The sequence below is a fragment of the Labeo rohita genome, chromosome 22 (assembly GCF_022985175.1).
Source record: "Labeo rohita strain BAU-BD-2019 chromosome 22, IGBB_LRoh.1.0, whole genome shotgun sequence".
NCBI classification, from domain to species: Eukaryota; Metazoa; Chordata; class Actinopteri; order Cypriniformes; family Cyprinidae; genus Labeo; species Labeo rohita.
The window spans coordinates 31,050,334-31,069,429 of NC_066890.1; the positions used below are offsets into that span (position 1 = coordinate 31,050,334).

Here is a 19,096-nt window from a genome sequence, read left to right on the forward strand (position 1 = left end):
ATAAAATAATTTACATTTTGCAGTTTCTGCAAGGTGTATGTAAACTTTTGACTTCAACTGTATGTTTCATCTTGTCCATTCGTTGTCCCTGGAGGTCATTTTGTACATGTTCTATTATGACATCATAAATTAGAATGTTGATATCTCTCAGAATACAGTAGAATTCAAATGCCTGTTACAAAATACTTTGCAGCAAGGGTGAGGAACGTGATCCAAACACAAGTATTCATGTGGTTTTTGTAAACTCTTGAGATTTAAAACAATGTCTGTTAATAACATTTTAAAAGGCATGGGCTACAAGTTCATAGCCGAGATTGGTGAAGGCAGCTTCTCCCAAGTCAAGCTCGCCACCTCGCAAAAACACCACTGCAACGTGGCCATCAAAATCGTGGACCGCATAAGAGCCCCCAAGGACTTCATCCAGAAGTTTCTCCCGAGGGAGCTGGCGATTTTGAGACGAGTGAATCACGAACACATTGTCCAAATGCACGAGTTAATTGAGGTGGCTGGCAAACGACTGTGCATCGTGATGGAAGCTGCAGCAAAAGATCTCCTCCAAAAGATACATGAAGTGCAACGCATCCCAGAAGACCAAAGCAAAAACTTGTTCTCTCAGATGGTCAGTGCAATCAACTACCTCCACCAGATGGACATCGTCCATCGGGACCTCAAGTGCGAAAACATACTGCTGACAATCGAAGAACAAGTTAAGATCACAGACTTCGGTTTCGCCCGTTGCGTTCAAGACCCTTCAGAGCTCAGTCAGACCTTCTGCGGCTCTGCAGCCTACACTCCACCAGAAGTCATCATGGGAAGGCCGTATGACCCAAAGAAGTATGACGTGTGGAGCCTCGGCGTGATTATTTTTGTCATGGTGACTGGATCGATGCCATATGACGATACCAACTTGCGGCGACTTCACCGTCATCAACGGAAACCTTTGGTTTATCCGGATGCCGCTGGTGTTCAGGAACCATGCCAGGTCTTCATCCATACTCTCCTCCAGTACGATCCTTCCACACGTCCAGCCATTCAACAGGTGGCTGTACATCAATGGCTGCAGATGGGGAAAAGCTAAAGAACAAGAGCTAATAAAACAAAGTGTGTAAATGCAAAGAAACAGTGTTTAAAATCCATCCGCCTGGGAGAGTTTGGATAGTCCTAATATTTGAATTCCAATCACAATTGAGGAAAATGATCGGTTTTATCATTCTGGGAGAATAGTCATTAGAGGAATGGAGAAACTACACCCACACAATAGACCAAACAGGTTAAAATTAGTTTTTATTATAATTATTAACTGATAGAGCAGAAACAGGTGGAAAAAAAAAAGTTTTTTTTGTTTTATTTTTTTTTACAATTCTTAAAAGAGATGCTCCACAATAAACGACGGCAGCATCCCAAGGGGAAATGGAATGGTGTTAGTTGTCAGCAGCAGGCAGTAGTCAGAACAGCAGTCAGAAACGGGGGCCTCCACAGGCATTCAAGGTCACTGAACGGATCATTTCGAGAAAAAAAAAAACAAAACGACCGAAGTAGAACTGACTCGACGTGTTCGCTAGACTGCGATGACTAAGGACCCGAGCTGTCGTATATAACATACATAACTGTTTAGCTAAAATATCGAGCGTACTGCTAGCAAATCAAATCAGATGAAAGGAAAACAAGAGATGGTAAACCACCTAACCACCACCTAACAGGTAGGACTCAATTTCTTTAGCTAAGATTGTGTGCTACATTCAATAAGCAGTAATGCTTTCAACCCAAACATTTCCTTTAAGGAAAGATTAAGCCGTGACTTAAGCGGCACGGCTTCCAACAGGATCCATGAACGAACTGCGCATTAGACAAAAAAAAAAAAAAACATCCTAAATACAGTCCAATCTTAAACTCACGAGGCTTTGAAACTATTTGGGAAGGAGTTAATGAAATATCCTTCATCTAAAGTGACGTTTATAAATAACACAACATCCATTTCCTAGATGCTGTTACGAAAAAACCTAAGGGGGAGCACATCACAACGGTAACTAAAGCGTAACGTAATATGTCAATTGTTTCTTTAAAAAAAAAAACAAAAACAAAATCTGATAAACAAATCGCTCAAACATGAAGGTCTAGTAGTAGTCCTGTTGCGGCGGCTGCAGCTTTTTTGTTAGTTACGTCCATCTCTGTAACCATCCCTGATGCACGATTCTTGGTTAAATGTCTTTTATAAGCTTACAAAGAAAAAAGAAACAACCCAAAGTATTCCAAAATACACACTACACCAGCAGATGTATAACCACCTCAACAGTATAACAATTCCTTAAACTTGGAGCCTTTAAAAAAAGGCCATTTTGACAAGGGTGGAATGAGTCCACAGTGAAGCTAAAAAACAAAAAAAGCAACGTATCGACATCAAATACACAAACATACACTCCCATATCTGTTCAAGAGACGCTGTGGGTCGGAAAAGTACTCTCGTAGTACGTAGATGGTCCACAAAAATGTTGTAAAACAATCCCTGGCGTCACGCAGGAACACGCAGTCCTGTGTCCTCCACTTCCTGTGGGGAAAAAGTGTCCATGAGCCTCTAGAAACTCTTTAGTTTCACATAAAGGAGCAATTACTCCACCTGGAGGGCTGTTAATTGGGAGTTTGTGGGTGATGTGTATTAGATCACTAAAGCCCCATTGGGTAATGGAGGGATTCAGTAGATACAAAGGCCTGTAGAAAAGGTCCTTGCGTCTCCTTGATCACTGATCCTGGTACAGTTCTCTTCTAGGACACTTGTTGGCCTATGGGTTCTTACTTTGGACTGTACAACTAAGGGTCTTGGAACAAAGGAGAAATAGAGAGAAAATATAATATTTTTTTAATTTTTATTATTGCTCAGCGGCTGGTTGTCTGATACTGATAACCGACCAAATGTCCAAAAAGACAGGGTTATAATTATGAGAAATTTCCGGGCGATTTCTTCAGGGCACTATTTCCATGTGTTTGCCGTTTGGGAAATGGAGCGGGAAGGGATCATGTCCAAGAGGTACTCTCGCTGACGGTCCACCGGAGACGTCGTCCTGTGCACAGACAGACTGGGGTTGACATAAGCCATGGTGACACCTGTCGGGGGAGAATGTAAAGTGGTTAACAATTTTGATAGGATGGTCAAGTACATTTCTATAAGATCTGAAGGTTAATACTCTGCATCTTAAGTTAAATTAGCGGTGACTTTAGAAACAAGGTTGTAAAGTAACAGGGTTGCCAGTTTGATAATTCACCTAGCAATTACTATGGCATGTTCATGACAACACAAGGCTTCTTTTTATTTTTTTTAGAAAAACAAGGTTGCAAAGTAACAGAATTGATGGTAACAGCGTTGTCAGTTTGATATTTCACCTAATAATTACTAGGCCTTTGGCAATGAACATGACACTACGTTTTTTTGTTGTTGTTGTTTTTAGAAAAACAAGGTTGTAAAAAGTAACAGGGTTGTCAATTTGATATCTCACCTAGCAATTACTAGCTTTATGACAAAACATTTTTGTCCACAAAACTTTTTTATCCAAAACATACAAATACCCATTTACATAGTTGTTTACTATGACAAAATCATGTCAACAGGGTTGAAGAATTTAAGATTGTCTGCTTCTTTCACTTATGTTTTATTATAGAAAATACATATTTACTTATCTCTGAAAAGTAGAAAGGATTATGTCATATGACAGTTTAAATAAATAGAGATAAAGGAATTTTAATAATAGTTATAATGGTAATAGGGTTGACCCATTTAAGATTGTCCACTACTTACACATCTAATATTTTAAGACAATAATTAAAATAAGAGGACACATTTAATTGTACGTGAAGAGTTGAAAAGATGTCAAAACACAGTTTTTGATTAATTGACTTTGATTAATAGGATAGATTTTTGATTAGTGACAGTTATGATGGTAACAGGGTTGACAATTAGTTAAAAAAAAGACAAGAACTTTAATTTGTTCATGAAGAGTGGAAAGAATGATGATGTGTGATGGTTTTTAATTAACTAAATAGCACCAAATTTTAATAATCAACATACGGTAGCAGGGTTGACAATTTAAGACTGTCTGCTTCTTAAACACCTATTGTATTGTATGATAGTGATGAGTATTTTAAAAATGTAATTGTATTTAGTTAGAAGAGAGATTTACTTGTCCATGACAAGTTTTATGACTGGAATAGTACAGCATTTTAATAAATCAATAGTTATGATGGTAACAGGTTTGGTAATTTAAGATTATCCAATTCTTACACACATTAATAATATAAGAAAAAGTGATAAAAAGCTTGTTCAAAAAGAGTTGAAAGGATGATGTCATATGACAGTTTTAATTAACAGAATACTAACAAACTTTGATAATTAAGTTATAATGGTAACAGGGTGGACCATGTAGAATTGTCTAGTTCCTACACATCTATTGATGCAAGATAAAGTGACTTAAAAAAATATGAGACATTTACTTGCTCATGAAGTGAAAAGATCACAACAGTTTTTGATTAATTAACTGATTAATAGAATAGAATTTTAATTATGATGGTAACAGGATTGACAATTAACGATAAAAAGAAAAGAGATTTTTGCTTTGTTAATAAAAAAAAAAGTGGAAAGGATGATGTTCTATGACAGTTTTAGATTAACTGAATAGTACTGAACTTTAATAATCAACAGTTACGACGGTAACAGGGTTGACAATTTTAGACTGTCCACTCCTTAAATACCCATTGTATTATATGATAGGGTAAAGAAAAATAAAAAAGATTTACGCAAAAATATCATGACAGATTTCTACTAGAATAGAACAGAATTTTTTTTTTTTTTTTAATCAGTAGTTACGATGTAACAGGGTTGTTAATTTTTCTCAGATAATTACACATCTAATACAAGAAAGTGATTAAAAAAAGAAGCAACATTTATTTGTTCAAGAAGGGTTGAAAGGATGATGTCAAATGACTGTTTCTGATTGATATAGTAGTATAGAATTTTAATAATCACCAAATATGATGGTAACAGGGTTGACAACATAAAAAAAGCCAATTTCTTCAGTACCAAAAAAAACAAAGGCATTTAGTTATCATTGAAAGGATGACCATTATTAAAGTTGTGCACTATTCCATTCATCAGAAAATAAATATCTGACAATCTGTGTTAAAAAAAAAGCAAGAGCAAAGACAAACTAGCTTTGGCTGGAACTGGTCAAAACTCAGTCTCAACTAACATTTAAAAATAAATTTCACCGGAATTTTGTTGATCTGTTTGGAAAAATGTGTTACACACGTTAACAGGAGCACTTTTGCCTAATTTCTGCATGTTTGCCTTTTGCAGTAAATCAGCTCCAGATACACTACAAAAAGATGTGCAGACATAGGAAAAGAGGAGACAGGAAGGGGCAGACTTTTTTTTTCTTTAAGTAGGCATCATCTACCTGCAGTGCCGCTGTTCTGTTTCCTCCAGGTATTGGTGGTGGGGTTGCTGCTGCTGGTGCCCTTTTCCCCTGCCCTCATGGCATGCTTACCTGGCCTGCTGACCAGTGCAGCGGCTGTGACAGCATTCTGGAGCTGGGAGGACGTGGAGAAGCTGTGGCTCACCCCGCGTGCACTTACCGCCTGCTGTACGCTACGGGACAGCTGGCCTGGAGTCTGAGTAGAAAAACGCACTGAAGGTCAGAAAATGCTATGCTTGGGACAAATAGCAGCCAAAACAGGAGTGTCCATTACCTGCTTAATAGTGGTGGTGTGGTATCGACCGACCGATGTCCCCCTGTTGCTCTGCTGGGACAGCGACGTGCTCACTTTATACTGTGGCGACACCAGCACGTGATCGGATTTAATCACCGGCGAGGATGAGGAGGAAGATGATGAGGTGGTGGTGGACTTGGAGACGGGTGAGGCGGCCTGCTGCAGTATGCGCTGCTCGATCTCTTGCTCCTGCTGCAGGGCTTTGACGAAGGCAGCCTTCAGGCGGCTAGTGTGCTCAGCCTTCAAGGCTTTCTTCTGGTTGGAGCTCATGCACTGCTCACACAGGATAGAGCCATTGCTCTTCTCATGCCTCCAGCGAGAGGTGAAGTCTGTCTGGCACTGGGCGCAAGTGAAGGGCTCCTTGGGTGCTGGGGTAGATGAAGGTTCTGTCTGCGGCTGCTTACCTGGAAAGAAAGCAAGTGACGTTAGCATGGTAAAGTGTTATATTTCGTAAATACGCACTATTAGGGTGTACCCACTTTTAGCCAGTGTATCTAGCAGGTTCTGGACCACCATTTCCAGCCCCACCAGGTAGATGAACTCATTATTAGCTGCCGAGGGCAGGAAATTGAGCTCCGGTGCTGGAGGTTTAGGTGGCGGGATCTCAAGGAGAGTTTTCTCCAGTTGTTTCCGTAACGCAAGCTTGGCGGCGGCCTGCCGGCTGGCAGGTGACTCACTGGCATTGGTGCTGCTGCCCAAACCAGAAGAGCTCTTCAAACCGGTTGAAGAGGCCTGGACATGAGAAAACATGATGAGAGTTCATAACAGCTTCTATATATCAGTTTATACACACAGTCAAATTTGATAATATGACCACGCCGTTGCGCTCCAGCCATCCTGTGTTCGAATCCCGGCTCGAGGACCCATCCCGATCCCGATTACTTCATAGAATTTTTTGTTCATACCTTGCTTTGCAAACTATATTTAATTTTTATGCATTTTAAAGTATATTTAGTATATTATAGCTACTACATCATTATTTAAATGCATAAAGTAACAAAAATGAAAACTCGTAAACTTTTATACGCTTACAATAGTAGTTTTAATTACTATGAATATACTAAATAAATGGTGTACAACAAAAGTTGCTTAAAATAACAGTTTTTTTTTTTTTAAATCAGCTTTTATGATGGTAACAGGGATTGATAATTAGTGATAAAAAGAGAAGAAACATTTACTTGTTCATGAAGAGGTAAAACTTATGTCATATGATGGTTTTTGAGGAGCCAAATGGTACTGAATTTTAATAATGGATAGTTATGATGGTAACAGGGTTGACAATTAGTGATAAAACGAAAAGAAACATTTACTTGTTTGTGAAGAGTTGAATGGATGATGTCATATGATGGTTTTTGAGGTGTCAAATGGTACTGAATTTTAATAATCTATAGTTATGACAGTAACAGGGTTGACAATTAGTGAAAAAAAGAGAAGAAAATCATCTCAAATAGTACTGAATTTTAATAATGGATAGTTATGATGGTAACAGGGTTGATAATTAGTGATAAAACGAGAAAAAACATTTACTTGTTTGTGAAGAGTTGAACGGATGATGTCATATGATGGTTTTTGAGGTGTCAAATAGTACTGAATTTTAACAATCGATAGTTAAAATGGTAACAGGGTTGACAATTAGTGATAAAACAAGAAACATTTTCTTGTCCGTGAAGAGATGAAAGGATGGTCATATGATGTTTTTGAGGAGTCAAATAGCACAGATTTTTTTAATGATCAATATTTATGGTGATAACAGGGTTGACAATTAGTGATAAAACGAGAAGAAACATTTACTTGCTCATGAAGAGTTGAAGGGATGATGTCATGGTGGTTTTTGAGGAGTCAGATAGTACTGAATTTTAATCAGCTAAGATGGTAACAGGGTTGAGAATTAGTAATAAAATGAGAAGAAACATTTACTTGTTCATGAAGAGTTGAAACGAGGTTGTCATATGATGGTTTTATCATATGTACTAATTTTTAATAATCAATAGTTATAATGGTAACATGGTTGACAATTTAAGATGGTCCGATTCACACCTTACACACCTAACAATAAGGTTAGGGTCAAGTTAATAGTTAAGTTAATAGTTAATGGTTTCTCTTACTATTTTTAGTTTATAATACTATAAATTGATTAATATAAAGTGTATAACAAACAAATATTAAGTATAGTTAATATACTATTTTAATACTAAATTAGCATGTATGTATTAAAAACTTGTTTATAGTAGTTAATAATTTTTAACAATATAAATATAATATTATAATATAATAATATATAAAATTATTATATAAAATTATAATAACATAAAAAAAATATTTTAATATGCATTTGTTTACTTATAACTTTAAATATAAAATAAAAAATTAAAATATTTACATATAAAAATCAATTTTCTAAATTCTATAAAATTTCTGAACACTTAGCATTATAAACACTTAATCACTGCATCTACTAATATTATAGTAGTAAATATTGTATAAATAATGAAATATAGCAAGTAAATGACAGTAACCTGTGAGACCAGGACGTTTGCGTTGGCTACATTGGCCACACGGATCAGCCCCTGCTGAATGATTCTCTGGCCCTGCACCTGTACGGTGGGTACGGAGTTGCGTGCGCCCAGCAGCAGAGGAGGAGGACCAGAACCCGAGTGTTGTTGCTGCTGCCGTAGAGACGCAATCTGCTGCGGGGTCACTGCGATGGGCTATAACAAACAAATGTCAGAGAGAAAGGATTCATTTAAAAATGTAATAATATTTTAGGCTTATTTCAAAATAAAAATGTTTTAGGCTTAATGAAGTCACAGCAGTGCATACCTGTGAGCCTCTGACTAAGGGTGGCATGACTACGGTATTATGGGAGCCGTGCTTGGAGACCTGCGCTCCACCTCGAACCAGAGGAGGAGGAATGACTGTCCCTGAGTTTCGGTTGGAGACCTAAAAAAAACATATGTATTTAAGTCTTAATAGCTAATCACAGTTCACCTTTTAAAAATACGGCACTGACCTTGGAAAAAAAAAAAAAAAAAAAGAATAAATAAAATTAAAAAATATATATATTTCATTTGTCATTTCATATAATAACAATAGTAATAATTATAAAAGTAATAATTAAAAATTACTTTTATTTCTTCATTCATTATTAGTTTTTTTGTTCGTTTATAACACCAAAGATTATTATTATTTTTTAACACAAAAATGAATAAAAATGCTAAATATTATCTTTATAATTTTATTTTAGAATTGTAATTATAAAACTATTATTATTAATATTAATAATAATAATAATAATAATAATAATAATAATAATAATAATAGTAATAATAAAATTTTATTACTTCATAAAAGCAAAGACTATTACACAAATCTGGATTACAAATGCTAAATATTATTAGTAGTAATATGATGATAAACAACAACAACAATAAATAATAATAATTCTTTATTCGTGTTTTTTTTTTATTATATTTGCTTGTAATAAAGGTTTTTATATAGGATTTTACTGAAGGTTTTATTAAATCATTTTTGTCAGGATTAAAATGCTAAATATTTTGTTATTTCAAGTAATAATAATAATAATAATAATAATAATAATAATAATAATAGTAATAACATTTGTAACTGTAATTTCATTGATTATTTGTTTTTGTTTATAATACCAAAGATTTTTACACAACACTGGATTAAAAATATAAAATATTATTCTTTATTATTTGTAATCATAATAATAATAATAATAATAATAATAATAATAATAATAATAATAAACAACAACAACATCATGATGATTATGTCTGTATATCATTTGTTCAAAATACCCCAAGTTTTTTTTTCCAAAACTGGAGTAAAAATGCAAAATATTACCTTTATAATTTTATCTCAATAGTAATAGTAGTAGTATAATAATAATAATAATAATAATAATAATAATAATAATAATAATAATTTGACTTATTTATTATTTTATAGCAAAGGCTATTACTCAAAATCGGATTAAAAATGCAAAATACTATCTTTTGGATTTCATCTCATAATAATTGCAGTAGTAATAGTACTACTACTATTAATGTAATTATTTATTATTATTATAATAATAATAATAATAATAATAACAACAAATATGTATTAGTTCATAACACCAAAGGCTATTACATAAAAATTAAAATCGCATAATAGCAGTAGTAGTAGTATTATTAACAAAACACTTTACAAAAAATAATGATAATAATAATAATAATAATAATTCTTTATTCCATATTTCTGTTTTTTTTTTTTTGGTAGTTTTAACATTTTAATAATGTTTTTTATAAATTAATAAACATTAAATATTTAGGGGTTTCTTGTCATATAATAATAATAATAATAATAATAATAATTCTTCATATATTTTTTTCTGTTTTCATTTGTTCATAATACTAAAGTTTTTTTTTTTTTTTAACATCTATCTGCATCATATTTTTCATTACAATCATTTTGTGTTTCTTTATTCTCTAATAATGACATACTACTGCTTTAAACATGCACCATCGTTAGGTCATGTGCATTGTAGTGTACTACTGTTTTTTTAACGTTTAGTGTAATTTGACACATTTACACTGACCTGTAGGGGTCCTTTAGTGGATGAGATGCTGCCCCTGACGAGAGGTGGTGGAGCAGCCACAGAATTGGTTGACTGCAAAACAGAAAAGGTCAACACCAGGTCAGTCTGCACTTCAACCGTCTTTATTGTTGCATCTAACAACCACACTGTTATGACAGTTACGTTGTTTTTTTTTTTTTTTTTTTTTTTTACCTTTTGCACAACATCTTTTTGGGTCTGACTCTGTCTGAGTTTTTTCAGTAGGACGAGTTTGGCCTCCTGTAGACGCAGTTCTTCCTGCAGCTGTTTGATGATGTGCTCACGTTCAGCCGGGCTGCTTTTCTGCATGTGACGTGAACAAGAAAAGTCACGTTAGCAAAACTTGACAAACTATCTTATGTCAAGTGCAAATAATCGGTAAATATAACATCCTGGGAAGTCACATTACCATTAGCATCTCAGTATCCGCCTTCTTAAAACTGTAGCCAACCCCATTCATACAAGGACTAGAAGGCTCATTGTCCGAAAGAACAATGACATCATCTGGCGTCGGAGGTCGCTCTTTCTTTATGTCACTGAATGAGACAGACAGAAGAAAACATGAGCCAAGACTAAAAACACATATAGATGCACTGTTGCTTTAAATGATGGAATATTCAGAATTGCATATTACCCCTATTACTTCTGCAGTATTAGTATTTTTCTGTATGAGTGTCAGGTAATTTGCGAAAAAACAAAAATGTAAAGTCCGTAAAACTCACTGTACTGGGTACTTTAAATTTTAACACTCTTGACTTGACTTAGAGTACACAAAAACTGGATTAAAATGCATTTTTAAAATAATAATAATAATAATAATAATAATAATAATAATAATAATAATAATAATAATATGTATATTATTATGTTTAATATTATTTCTTATTTCTTATAACTATTATTTTTTGTTCGTACTACCAAAAGTTTACAGTAAACGCTTTACATTTTCATATATATTTTTTATTAATTTTATAAAACACTTTTATTAGTGTAAAAAACACTTATACATTTTTATATTGTTTTATTAACATTAAGCCCCACAACACTGGACCAAGAATGCTAAATATCTTATTTTATAATAATAATATTAAACAATGTTGTCGTTATTATTTTACATAATCATAATTGCTTTTTTGTTTATATTGTTTGTTTGTGTGTTTGTTTGTATATAGTTTTTTACACATCACTGGAACAAAAATGCAAAATATTTTATAATAATAATAATAATAATAATAATAATAATAATAATAAATAATATGTGTGTTTATTATTATTATTATGTTTAATATTTATTATTTGTTTTTTCTTTATTATTTGAAATAGTATTATTTATTTGTTCGTACTACCAAAGGTTTTTACACTAAACACTTTTTTAGATATTTGTTATTATTTTAATAACACTTTTATTGGTGTAATTTTTATATTGCTTTATTAACATAAGGGTTTTTGTTTTCCCCTCACACAACACTGAGCCAAGAATGCTAAATATCTTATTTTATAATTATAATAATAATAATAATAATAATAATAATAATAAAAATAAACAAACATTTAGTAATATGTTTAATATTTTCTTTATTATTTGTATTTATTATTATTTTTGGGTCATACTACCAAAGATTTTTACACTGAACTTTTTTTTTTATTAATTTAATATAATAATAATAATAATAATAATAATAATAATAATAATAATAATATTTTACATGATCATAATTGTTTTAATTAACAACAACAACAACAACAACAACAACAACAACACCATTACTAGTTTGTGTTCAATATTTTTTGCTTTTTCTTTATTTGTATTATTTTTTTTTTTTTTTTTTTGTATTATTTCTGGTTTTTACTACCAATAGTTTTTACACTAAACTGTTTTATTAATTTTATATAATAACAATAATAATAATAATAATAATAATAATAAATAATAATAATAGCCTTTTATAGATAGATAGATAGATAGACACATAGAGACAGACAGATAAAGTCATAGTCGTTTTTATTTTTTACTAACATCATAATTTTTCTTTATTCATTATTTCTGATTTTATTCTTAATTTTTTTTTTTTTTAATTTTCCAAGACACCTACTGGACACAACATGCTGATTTAAACATGTGACAATGTTCCGCAATACTGATCGAAATGTTTAGCGTTGTTTAACATTTATAATAGTATATACTTAGTATATACTAATGGCCCATTGCTCCTACCCTAATGTTGCATTTTCTGCACTGCCCACTAGAGGTCATCCTAAGACCTCTGTTTGCATATTTTGTAATCAAACACTTGAAGGAGTTGGCCACAAGTAGTGTCAGAAGGTCTCATAACACGAAAACAACATTTTTACGATTAGATTAGACACATAAGCAGCTCCAAATACAAATCAGCCCTAACAATACGAGATGCGAGAGTAGCGTTACGTTGACGTCTCTTAGGGACAGTAGCGCTGTACCCAGACTAGGTCTACGGCCTCTCCTGAGGGACAGAGGAGGAGGAGGGGGATGGGATGGCTAGCGGCCAGGCTATTGTGTGTACTCCGTCCTCAACTTTCACTGCAGACGGGTTGCTCGCATATCAACTAAGACACCCGCGTTCATGCTTCTACTCCGGCCGCTGGCGGGTCCGTGAGGGGAGTGTCAGAGAGGGCTACTGGGAAATCTGCTAGAGGCCTTTTGCTGCTTATGGGATAAGGGTCACAAACTAAACCCAATCTCGCAATAACACACTTGTCAATAGTAAAACTAGCTTCCTGGGAGCAACTGTAGCAGTTACATTTTTTAAGACAATGCAAGTCATGTTTGCCCGCTCACACAACAAAATAGTTGCTTTGGTGTTCTGGGTTGTTGTTAGGACATTGCTTGAAGGTTTCTAGGGGTTTTTTTTGAGTGGATAAATATGTTGTAAGTCCAAAGAGTTTTGACCCAAGTCATTCCGGTTCATAGATGTGGCTAAAGTTTTTTAATACCACTTTTCATGTTTTATGACCAACTAAGTTAAAAATTCATATTCATTCAGGTAATTCAGAGCTTCCCTCAAGAAGTTAAACCGGTCTAATGGTGTGTTCACACTTAAAACAAATTCATTTATTCGTGCAAGTAGATTACATGCAAACTCAATGCAAAGATGTGAATTGGGCGACGCCATTGCCGTAAACACCCAATATCGAGTCCTCCGCACAGTTGAAAAATTAAAAACAAACAAAAAAAAAAACAATTAGTGGAGCCAATCATCGAAGAACTTGTCATACGTCTAATTTAAATGTGAAAATTAAGACTGATTAGTCTTTGGCTAACGGCTTGTTGGTCAAACTAGTTCCTAAGAAAGTTTTATCATAGTGGCTTTGTTTATGCAAATGAGTTTAGGGCCCTATGAATTCCGTGATGCAGAAAACGCAGACAGAATCGCGGAATCCATTCATAAAAATGGAATTTACCGTACTGAACTTGGAATGTCACGGAATTTACCAAGTTTGGAATGGAAAAAAAAAAAAAAAAAAAAAAAAATCAAAAGTAGGCCAGTACACTTAAATCAAAACAGATATGGACTAGTGTGAATATTAAGTCACAAAAGCACTATTTAAATTTGAATCCTGCACATTTTGCGTGTGAATGTTGGCGCAGTTTTGTTTACTACATACATACTGAAGTGCACGTGAGTTTCACTGTGTTTTCAGTCTCTGCTGTCTCACTACATGACAATAGGAACACACAAACTTCACCTCCGGAGCTGCTCTCAGTCACTTCATTAACATTTTACAGTTTAATTTGAGAAAAAAAAAAAAAAAAAAAACTACCGCCACATCATATACAAACAGAAATTTATTTTGATAATCGAGAAATCTGTCGAATATCCGGGATAAATAAATGGTAATCGAGTAATCTGTTGATTATTCCGCCAGTTAATTGAGTAATCAGATAATTATAAGGATTTCCACAATGCGGAAAACACAGATGGAATAGCAAAACCCAGTTATAAAACTGGAATTTATTGTATAATTTATTTAAATTTGATTCCTGCATGTTCTGCGTGTCTTTGTGTGAATGAATGGCGCAGATGCGCGGTTTCATTTACTACACACATACCGAAGCGCACATGACGGTCACTGTTTTCAGCCTCTGCCGTCTCACTATGACAATATGAACGCACAAACTTCACCTCCGGAGCTGCTTTGAGAGTCACTTCACTAGCAATTTACCGTTTAGTTTAAGAAAAAAAACTACCGTCATATCATAGAAACAGAAACTTAACGGTCTTCACTAGGGCTGTCACTAATGATTATTTTATATCTGTCAAATATTCTGCCAATTAATTGAGTAATCGGATAACTATAAGGCCCTATGATTTCCACAACGCGGAAAACACACAAACTTCACCTCCGGAGCTGCTCTGAGAGTTACTTTATTAGCATTTTAAAGTTTATTGTGAGAAAACGTAAAGGTCTTCATAGCAACCCATCAAAATAAAAGTTCAGTTTAAAATTGTGACAGAAATATTACTTAACGTAATGATAGTGCTCCTACTAATAATGCAATTATTATTAAAACATTATTTTTAAGGAATATTTAACAGAAGAAAAAAAACGTAAATACAAAACAGTATTTCTGAAAAATTAAAAAAATAATAATAATAAGAAGAAGAAGAAGAAATAAATTAAAAGCATTAAAACGGTCTAGAAAAATAAAAATGGGGGAAAAAAAAAAAAAAAAAAAAAAAAAAAAAAAAACAGAATCTAGAAATACTAAAACAGGAAAAAAAGGGGAAAATTTTAATGGAATTTGGGAAATAAATTAAACGAATTTCATAGGGCCCTACAACCAAAGTCTAAACAGCATTTCATAGCCTTAATTTTTTTTTTGCTAAACATATAGCAAAGTGCTGTTAAGGTGTGCAAGTTTCATGACTCAATTAATTAGACATGCTTTTAAATTAATATTTTTTAATGTAAGCATTAAAACAGAGTCTAGGGGGAAATAAATAAATAAATAAAAACCCTGAATCCAAAAAATCTATTTCATAACCTTAAAAAAAAATGTTCAACTTTTAGCAAATTGCAGTTAAATTGCAGTTAAATATTTTATATACATATACATATATACATATATATATATATATATATATATATATATATATATATATATATATATATATATATATATATATATATATATATACACATACACATACACATATACATATACATATACATATACATATATATATATATATATATATATATATATATATATATATATATATATTTTTTTTTTTTTTTTTTTTTTTTTTTTAAATTTTAAATAATCTTTTTTGTTTTGTTTTTAAGCATTAAAACAGTCTAGAAAATAAATAAATAAAAAACAGAATCCAGAAAAAACAAAATGGAAAAAAAGTGTGAAAAAAATTAATGGAATTTGGGAAATAAATAAAACGAAGTTCTTAGGGCCCTAAGTCTAAACAGCATTTCATAGCCTTAATTTTATTTTTGTTAAACATATAGCAAACTGCTATTAAGGCGTGCAAGTTTCATGATTCAATTAATTAGAAATGCTTTTTAATTTTTTTTTTTTTTTTATTTAAGCATCAAAAACTGAAACAAAATAAAATGGAACTTGGGGCGGTGTACCAAATGTTTTTAACATCACCCACTATGCTAATATAATGACTGGAGAAGTATCATCACACAAAAAGTCACACACTCGTATGTTTGCTTGCTGACACAGTGCTAGGGTGCTCAAAACAGCTGTTAGTGCATTGCAGAGTGGTTGTTCTGGGTTGTTGTAAGGACATTGCTAGGGTTTTTCTGAGTCTAAACAGTTTATCCCCATGCCTGCAAGCCATTCTGGTCCCTAGAAGTTCCTTTGTACCAAAAGTTTTCACCCACAAAGCTAAAAACATAACTCTGATGACCTCAAGTAGTAAGTGTACACAAACACACACACAAAAACGGCACATCTGAAGTACCATTCAACAAGTATGGTACCCTTTACTTCAAACAGCAGACGAGATGAGAAAGAAGGGTCAGGTAAACACTCTGAAAGCACAAGTAAATGGACAGGAAGAAACAACACATCTCCCCGGACAGCACTTGAGTTTCCTTAAAAGCAAACCGACCAATTAAACGCATCCGCCCGAAACACAACATGCCAAAGTTTACAGGAACCATCAACAGCTAAATGCAGGATCTCATGACGTGCAAAACCAGAACTTCACCAGAATTGACTTCAGATCACTTCCTGTGTATTAACCAGCACCAACAAGATCACATGATGCAAGAATTTCCCTCTGGTCACATGACTCACACCCTCCCTTTTCTTTAACTGTTCCTGCCAGTGTGGAAACCATGGCAACGGCCGGCTCAAACCAGTTTGTGACATAGGCCTTGTTTTGTAAAGTCAGGCAGGGTTCAGGTGCGACGGAAACGCTTTGGACTCCTCTTTCTTTTTTTTTTTTTTTTTTTTTTTCCCCGAGCAGGGCAGAGTGTCACCCGAGGGGAGACTGATGTGCTGAGCAAGCACATGTTTGAGTGAGGTCTTTGGGAAAAGTTGAGCGCACGACGGTCGTGTTTGTAGAGTGTGACATCTTTCAACTCAACTTTCTGCCCCTCCCCCATCCCGCATGGCATCAGGCCACCTCCTTTGTTCTTTATCATGAGCTCCACTCTGGCTCATCACCACTTCTGTTTGTCTTGTACATTAATCAAGCATTCAGCAAACAGGAATTGTCTTCTGTGTTTATCATGCAGTACGTTTAACATCCAAACAAACATTTCAAGACTAACTGTCATGGTAAATAACCACCGTTTGGAACATTTTTTGTATTTCAAGATCAATTTACAAGAAGCATTAAATTAAAAGAATTATTCGACTAGCAAACACTTAGCGAACGTACAGCAACTGCATGGCAAATTGACAATAAACCACTAGGAACAGCTCTGCAAACAAACTGCAAAGGCCTAGGCAAGTTTCATTTAGTAGATGCAAAACCAAAAATGGACAGGAAATGGAAAATAAACATGCAAAAGGTCGAAGTGTAATTGTAATATTAACTGTAACACTTTGCAGTAGACTTTAACATTAATGTTAATTACTGTGCATGCTAATAAATCAACAATAATTGGTTAATTAACATTATTTAATTTCATTACAAATAAACAAAAATGCAAACAAACACACACACACACACACAAACGCACACAATTACATAAGTTAATATCAAATAAAAACTATTTCAGTAATGTAATAAATTATATGCCCAACAAATTACCTGTTTATAAGATTATTATATTTTAGAAATTATAAATATATAAAACAAACACTACTTATTAATACACAATTTATTAAAAAACACTTATTTATATATTTTATTATATATACTTTTTTTAAAATTATATTTACATATTTTGTATTACATTTTTAAATTAATGCATGTATGTGCATTAATAAAATACAAAAATGTAATACATTTAATATTGATGTTATTCATGTGATAATTTGGTAACTGTATGTTTAGAAATATCTAAAAAATTATTTTTAATATTTTTTATTATATATAAACAATATTAAAAAATGAATAAATAAATAAATAAATATATAAATATATATATAGAATTTTTTACATGCACACTACCGTTGAAAAGTCTGGGGCAAGTAAGATTTTTATTTATTTATTTTTTTACAGAAATTAATACTTTAATTTATCAAGTACGCATTACACTAGTCAAACGTGACAGTAAAAACTTATGTTGATACGCACTACCAAAGAAAGATTACTTTTAAATAAACACTGTTCTATTGAATTTTCAACAATGATAATGATTTCTGAAAGATCATGTGACACTGAAGACTGGAGTAATGATGCTGAAAATTATGTTTTGACATAACAGAAATAAATGACATTTTAAAATATATTAAAATAGAAAAATAGTTTTTTTTAATTTGGAATAATTTTTAAAAATATTTCTCTTCTTATTGCATTTTCTATTAAGTATATGCAGCCTTGGTGACTAAGAGATCTTTCAAAAACATAAATAAATAAATAAATAATTGTTTGAATGGTAGTGCGTTTATTCTTAATTATTAATAATGATTTCTGAAGGATCATGTGACACTGAAGACTGGAGTTAATTATGTTGAAAATTAAGTTGTGCCATCACATAAATAAACTACATTTTAAAATATCTAAAATAGCAAACAGTTATTTTAATTCTGAATAATATTTAAAATATTACTACTTTTACTCTATTTATATTTATTTATTTATATTTATTTATATTTATTTATTTATATTTATTTATTTATATTTATATTTATATTTATATTTATATTTATATATATATATATATATATATATATATATATATATATATATATATATATATATATACACAAAATTTATGCAGCCTTGGTGACTGTACAATATCTTTTTAAAACATAAAAAAAAAATAAACTCTAAACGTTTGAATGGTAGTGTGTTTATTATTAATTTGGACTAAAAGATGATGCCAAAGTTGTTAGTTCATGGCACTTAATGAATTAATGTTATTTAAATGAGCGTTACTGCAAAAAAAAAAAAAAAAAAAGTTAATTTAATTTTAAAATTCAGTCTTCATTAATTTATACACTTTAGTCCTTTATCTGTGCATCACTACAACATCAAGGCAGTATAAATCATGCTTTGGCTCCTGCATGGTTTCTGATTTAACTCATCGCAAATGGTTTTA

The 19,096-nt window shown here is 32.4% G+C and overlaps 2 protein-coding genes across 3 annotated transcripts in view; one reads left to right on the forward strand and one right to left on the reverse strand.

Annotated features, from left to right (window-relative positions):
* Positions 1–262: 262 nt before the first annotated feature.
* tssk6 (testis-specific serine kinase 6) lies at positions 263–1,078 on the forward strand. The gene has a single exon (XM_051094445.1). It carries the CDS (start codon positions 263–265, stop codon positions 1,076–1,078), a length of 816 nt encoding a protein of 271 aa, XP_050950402.1.
* Positions 1,079–1,267: 189 nt separating this feature from the next.
* The window catches only part of gatad2ab (GATA zinc finger domain containing 2Ab), a 40,479-nt gene continuing 22,650 nt past the window's right edge, over positions 1,268–19,096 (reverse strand). For both annotated transcript variants that reach the window (XM_051095281.1, XM_051095282.1), the window contains exons 3-11: positions 10,785–10,911; positions 10,550–10,678; positions 10,358–10,429; positions 8,575–8,694; positions 8,271–8,462; positions 6,234–6,486; positions 5,734–6,158; positions 5,442–5,655; positions 1,268–3,099 (exon numbers count right to left, since the gene is read on the reverse strand). In XM_051095281.1, coding sequence (XP_050951238.1) covers positions 2,966–3,099; positions 5,442–5,655; positions 5,734–6,158; positions 6,234–6,486; positions 8,271–8,462; positions 8,575–8,694; positions 10,358–10,429; positions 10,550–10,678; positions 10,785–10,911 — 1,666 coding nt within the window. In that variant the 3' untranslated portion in view covers positions 1,268–2,965. The remainder of the gene's footprint in view (positions 3,100–5,441; positions 5,656–5,733; positions 6,159–6,233; positions 6,487–8,270; positions 8,463–8,574; positions 8,695–10,357; positions 10,430–10,549; positions 10,679–10,784; positions 10,912–19,096) is intronic.

What these genes read in the sequence shown, in the direction of transcription:
- tssk6 (XM_051094445.1), top strand. Translation starts at nt 263, where the DNA reads ATGTCTGTTAATAACATTTTAAAAGGCATGGGCTACAAGTTCATAGCC.